At 34.8% G+C, this 6,977-nt stretch overlaps 1 protein-coding gene and 1 non-coding gene across 2 annotated transcripts; both read right to left on the reverse strand.

Moving 5' to 3' along the window:
• Window positions 1–5,554: 5,554 nt before the first annotated feature.
• LOC101294939 (carbonic anhydrase, chloroplastic-like) lies at window positions 5,555–6,328 on the reverse strand. Its single transcript, XM_004298350.1, has one exon. The coding sequence runs from the start codon at window positions 6,326–6,328 to the stop codon at window positions 5,555–5,557; it is 774 nt and encodes a 257-aa protein (XP_004298398.1).
• Window positions 6,329–6,542: 214 nt separating this feature from the next.
• TRNAN-GUU lies at window positions 6,543–6,616 on the reverse strand. Its single transcript has one exon. It is a non-coding gene; the product is annotated as a tRNA-Asn (tRNA).
• Window positions 6,617–6,977: the final 361 nt, after the last annotated feature.

Here is a 6,977-nt window from a genome sequence, read left to right on the forward strand (position 1 = left end):
TTGAAATCATATAACGTACAGTTAGAAACATAAATATAAATCCAACGAGCAAAGAATGCACACAAGTTGTCCTGGACCATAGGATGGGATGCCTTTACAGAAGTGCAGTCAATCATGTTCGCTGTTTAATTTGAATGACCAAACTGTCCATCCCAATTCCAGACAAAAACTCTAACTTGGTACACAGCCACTTCAAGTAACCCAGATATGCATGAAAATTCATGTCTCCAATCCTATCGCAAATTCCGCCCCAAAAGAAAACAAAACCAATCTGCAGTCTTCTCATTTTCATGAGTCTTGTTATATGGATGGTTTGCCATACATCAATGTAGCAGTGAGTGTACATCACCTTAGAAGGGTATATTATCTATAATAATAGACATTTGTGAATCAAAATTGTAATTTATCATTGTGAGAATAAAAGTTTTGTTTTATTAAATTGAATCTTAATATGTGTAATCATCTTACATTTTTCATTGAAACAAGAACATGAAATAATAAACTATGTGGTAGCTCGTAGTGATCATTAATCGATCAATAGGCGGAGATATAGATTTAGAAAATACATATTATGTCATTATATTTAAACACACTCCCATTCACATGTTTAAGTACAAAGAGACACCCTAATCCATCCAACCTAACATGTCCACATGTGGTTAAGTTGGTCAAGTAATCACACAATCAATCTAGATATTTTTGAGAGAAAAAATAGAATTATAGTTTTTCCAAACCTTAGACCTAAAAAAATGTGGTCCTATACTTATCCTATGGTCACTTTCATAGAAAATGTGTGAAGCTTTCCATCTAGTGGAAGATTTGGGTTTAACTAGATGTGATGGGCCCCACAGTGGTTTATGATCTATTATGCAATGATGTCCCGCTATTTGAAAGCTCAAGCTCTTTATTGATTTTTCATTTAGTGTCCATTAATGCAAATTTTTGGTCATTTTTTCTTTTGGGGGGGGGAGGGGTGAATGTAAAATTGATATATACAAAACTAAAAGCAATTTTAACAGACTCTTTATTTTAGCTTTTAGCTATTTTAGAGAGCGTGTTTAGTTTTTTTATATGTTTTAGGAGCTCCAGCAGACTAGTCAAACTTAAGCTATTATAACTTTTAGCTATATTTAGCTAGCGAGATAACTCAAATGAGACTAGCTATGATTTATTACATTCATTTTAAGATATTTTAAGTGATATATAAATACATTTAAACTATTTAATCTTTATTTGAAGAATAATATTAATGTAATGCTAGCTAAAATAGAGAGTATTGATGCATACACATTTCTAAAGTGGCTAGCCAAAATAACATTTTAGCTAATTTGATGAAAATTTAACTCAAATATGGCTAGCATTGCTAAAGATGCTCTAAGAGCCTAAGAATTATATTTTCTTTTTATAAGATGGAACCAAGAATTACTTGAATGCAATGAATACTACTGGTTTACTCATAACGAGTTAGGTTTAGACATGTTCGTTCGAATTAGGTATAAAATTCAACCGTTTGAAATTATACTTATTTGAAAAGAAAACGCAACTGATCTCAATTCAAATTTATCAGGGGTTTGCCAAACAAAATATTTTGGGCTTATACGTACTTATACAATTAGTATTTTTTGTTGTTCTTAGGCCCCGTTGGTATAGCTTCGTTTTTGAAAAAAAAAAAAACTTTTTATCTAAATTTTTAAATTTTATAGTGTTAGGTGGTAAACTACAGGAAAACAGTTTTTTTTTTTTTTATAAAAAAAAATTATATGTCACTGGCAGCAGCTTTTAAAACTAATATTTACCAAACATAAAATTGTTTTAATCCACCGCTGATTATTTTTGAAATACAATAACAACAGTTTTTTTTTAAAACACAGCAATACCAAAGTACCAAACTATCCCTTACTCTTTGTGGAAGGGTCTGATACTTCGATGTCGCACAAGTAAAGGTGATGAAATTTTTCAGATCTACTCTGCACTTATTTTCTGATAAGCAGGTGCAAAGCCAACTCAGTTATTTACTATATTTCATTGAATAGGGTAACCCCACCTTGAAATTGGTTGTTTTCATCTGGAAGAATTGAAAGCAACATTGAATTGGGTACATTTTAATTACTGTTTAGCAATCTCTATGCATGAAAAGATGCAGCAATTATTTCCACCTTCAAACATTTGCAGGTAACAACTTCAACAAGGTAATACCGTATCTTATGATACAGTCTCATAAAGAGTAATTACATCTACAACTAGAAATGATAGATTCTCCAAACACATCGCCGCCATTACCAGTAGTTTTCTTTTTTATCATATATGGTGGTTTGTTTTCTCAACTTTTGTTGTTTGTTTTTACTTACATTTTTTTTTATTTATCGAGACCATAAGGTTTCAAACAGAAATTTTTAGGTATGACCGTTCTTATCTCGCGTCGGTAGGACAGACAAATCTATGTTGAAATATCATCTCAAAACGCTTATTGAGATGACACTAAAATAATTATACCAAACTAACTACTCTCATACTTATTGTCTATCATGTCACCATGGATTTTAATAGCATAATTGTTTTTGTTTTAGGCCGCATATCTTACATAACAAATTGTAAAGTCGAAAACAACCAAATTCTATATGTGATTTGACCGAAAAGAAATTAAGGACAAGTTTGGGCCTTATTCGGTTATTTTCATGGACCTCTTGGACTAGGGCTCATAAAATTCCTCCTATTTTTGCTTTTTCCGCAATACAGCAATTACATGTCCTTCCCCACAATTTGTTGTTGCATAGCATGTGGTTATTGGCCGAAAAGGATTTTGAAACAGAATCACAGCTTTGGTGAAAAGCATATATCTGCACCCAAAAATATCAAACGGTACAAGTCAATTGAGGATTTAATATGGCAAAGTCATCAAATTTACACAAAAACAGAACAAATCATTTTCAGAGTGATTGAAATTTAAACGAGTTGGTGACAGATTTGTCACATAAATGGGTCATCATCAACAAAATTAGGCATGGTCAGATTTATTGCAAAGTTCATATATAGCTGTTGTGATATTAAGCGTGCCACATTACTGACGGTATGTAATGGGCATAGATTTGAGAAAAATTAATTGTTTCATACTCTAGATCTCCAAGGGAACAAGAAATCTTGAAATGTGACCATACAGATTTATAAGAAAGAAAATGAGTCCACACTTATCATGATACGGATAACAATAGCATGTAACTGGATTAAGAACAACACAGATGATATCCATGTTATCTTCCGCGGGGATTTTCTTGAAGAATGATTAAAATCGAGTTTGATCGATGTTGTCGTTTAACTAACTTAGTTTACACTATTCGCATCATTTGAGTTGTTTATATGAGAAAAAGTTTTTAGCGAGGACTTTATAATAACACTAACAATTTGATGCGTATTTTAACTTCAGATTAATAATTTCAATTTTCAATATGCATGTTATTAAACCGTCGTGGTCATCATTATAGAATTTTTATCAAAAACTCTTTTGTTCGTTCATGCGATTTAAACATAAAAATGTGACATATTCCACTAAATAACTTTATTTTTCAATTCATCAAGGAGAAAGACCAAACCGTAGTTTTACGAAAAAAAAAAAAAAAAAATAACCAAACCGTAATAGACGGCCGGACAACCCTGAGTCATGAGATTCCAGCGCTTGTCCGTACATGTATTTCTATTTTGCGGCGAAATTCCGAATTAATTATTTTTATTTTTCTTTAAAAATGAAATAAAACCCTACACTCAATCTCAAACACACTCTCTCTCCTGTCTCAAATCCCCATGTCGATCTGTGTCCACGATTCTTGGGCTTCTAAACTGAACCCGCCTGCCTACGCAGAAGTCCACCCCTCGTTTCCCACAAATATAACGAAACTGCCACTGTATATGTGGTGTGACGAAAACGCCCCTAGTGGAGGTGGATGGGGGTCCCCACATTGATGGCATCTCATGTCCTCTGTGTCTCCTCCTCCCAACTCCCGAGAATATCTGACAGCAGAGCATCATCTACTTTCCCTCCGGCTTTCTCGAGGAAAAAGTCCGGTCAAAACACACTTATTTACCATCATTGTCCTTCTTCATTCATTTTTCTGTTTCAATTGGTTTTTGTTGAATTTTTATGTGTTTAATCTCTGAAAATATTAATTATGTTCATGACATTGTGTGCTTTAGGAAGCAGAATGTACTGGTTCATTGTAAAATTGTTGGGGAAGGCTTTTATGTATTTCAATGCATCATTCAATTTATCATGATAGAAAAATAATTTGTAAGGCAGAAAAGATCATATTGTTACTTAATAAAAAAATAATGCTCTAAATTTGTATGATTGTGTTGTATGTAAATTTAATAGTAGAGAAAATTATTATATGCAATAGCAGTTTTGCTTCAATCGTTGGATTTTATCAAATAATAAATATGGTGGGCTTACTTATAATTGAAACGACAACTTCGTATAATAAGTGGTTAAGTGGTATTTACCTTATTGTCAAATTTGTCCTTTGATAAGTAAATAAGTGAAACCACGAGTACTACAAGAAAAAAAAAAAACATAACTTACCCACCAGAATTTGCATGCATTGCAAGAAATGTGGTTACAATATTATTATGTCACAATGCCGTAAAAAGGGTTTTATAGGTCATGTCCAACATTTGCGTGGTTTGGTGTATATATTCAAAGAAGGCAATTTGGTAGGTCGACGATTTTATACCTTTGATTGGTGAGTTAAGGTTCCCACGGACAACTACTGCATGTGTACAAGCAGGTGATATGATGTTGAAGTCTGCATCTTGGCCACACAAGTCTCAATTATTAAGATGCATTACATATTTACATTGACAACCCAACTCCACGACATTTCGCTTCATGATACTTGTTAAAATCACATTAGTGGTAACAAGCTGCTTGTTGTTGAGAAGGATGTTTGTGTTCTGGACTTGTGGTAAATTTAACTCAATTATATAAAAGTAGTGACCTATTCAAATGAGATGTACTGATCATGATATTTTTTACAAATTACGCCAAATAATGAATGATGAAACTAAATTGTGTAATTTTGAAATAGAAATTATACGATATTTCAAAGTGACAATTTTTGTCATTTAAATGGAGTTTTAAGAGATCAGATTTGGCAAGGTTTCAAGCCAACAAAATGGGAGCGATGGTTGGCTTGCAACCCCAAATCCCAAATACAGAATTATGTAGAGTATTCAAGAATTTGATTAGGGCAACTCTAAAAATTAAAGGGCCCTTAACTAGAGCAGGCCCATTCTCTCTATTTGCATTTAACCGAGAGCAGAGTAGTTTTTATTTTTCTAAGCTTGTAATATGAAAATCTAAACCACAACACACCTACATACAAGCAGGATTGCCTAAACGAAAACCGAAAAAAAAAAAAAAAAGAGACAGCATTGCCTAGCTACAAGAACATTGATCACTGTATTACCTGTACGCTTGAAGCTAGGAAGATATATGTTTGATATGCATAGAAAGGAGAATAGAGAAACTAATTATAATTACCATACCACATTATTTTCCTATATATTATGATGCATACAATTTGGGTGCAGTGTTGAAATCAAAATGCCAGAACTGGAAACTACCGTTAACGAAGTCGTAGTATCCACCCTGAAGAGAAAGAGTATTGTTCGCAACGGCCTCTCTAACAAATGGGTACGTCAATAAGTTCCCAAGTGACACATTCACAGCCTCCTTCTCCAAGACTTTGCACTGCTCTGCAAAACTTAGATCACTATGAGCTGACTTAACCTTGGCCTTTGCAGGTGCACATATTTTGACCCAACTCTCAACAAACTCGTCGTCACCGTCACGGCCCCCGTCGTCCGGGATCGACATGAGCCCTTTTATACCGCCGCAGCGGCTGTGTCCCATAACCACAATGTTCTCCACTCTCAAACGTAGCACGGCGTATTCAACTGCCGCCCCAACTGAGGAGTAGTGTGTTTTGTTGCATGAAGGGACCATGTTGGCGACGTTTCGGACCACGAAGGCCTCCCCAGGCTGAAAGTTAAGGATGTGGGAAGGGCACACTCGAGAATCTGAGCATGCAAAAACCATAAACTTGGGGGTTTGGCCGGTGGCAAGCTTGCCGTATAAGTCGACATGTCTCTCAAACTTCTCCGTCTTGAAGTGAACGAACCCGGTTTGGATTCTCTCCACCGGGTCCAACTGCTTCGAACCGGCGGCCTTCTCCAACTCGGCGGTTATCTGCTTGATCTTTGCGCCGGCCATGCCTTTGAGGTCGGGTTTCTCACTCAAGAGCTTCGAAAGTTGGGCAATGGCTTCCTCGTACGCCATGTTAAGTTATGGTTTAGTAAATGTTTAGGAAAAGTCCTCCTGAGATTAATAGAAATCAAGTTACGAAGTCCTCGTGCGAATAGGAAACCAAAAGCCGAGCAACTAAGGAGTCTCCACTTCCCAGTCCTCTCTTTCGATCTTTCTCTAAATAAAAAAAAGAAAAAAAAGAAGAGGAAATAGGAAGAGAAAGATCTGACCTAATGAATGTGTAAAACGCTAGAAGGAGGGTTCGAACCTCCGACCTTGTGGTTAACAGCCACACGCTCTAACCAACTGAGCTATTCCAGCTTTATGCTTGCACCTAAAGAAAACAGGTATTTAAAATTATTGATTCCAGAGATTTGGATCTCACACGTTCCAATTTGAAACGTGTACAATCTCTAATCCGTTTCGACCAAAGTATAACATCGATTAAATGAGCACTTCAAAATGACATAATTATAACTTCAAACCTAAAAAATAAATTTATGAAAAACCGAACAATGCATAATATATAACATCATTAGATTCATCTAATCGCTACTCATAAAAAGTTGTGAAACCATCTATAAATTGTAACTATAGTAAAAAAAACTTTAATCCCGTATCTAAGATGTAACTAAGAATCGAGTGAAGTATCATCCCATTTCAATGATTTCATTTAACCAAT

The sequence above is a fragment of the Fragaria vesca genome, linkage group LG4, assembly GCF_000184155.1.
Source record: "Fragaria vesca subsp. vesca linkage group LG4, FraVesHawaii_1.0, whole genome shotgun sequence".
Classification (NCBI taxonomy): Eukaryota; Viridiplantae; Streptophyta; class Magnoliopsida; order Rosales; family Rosaceae; genus Fragaria; species Fragaria vesca.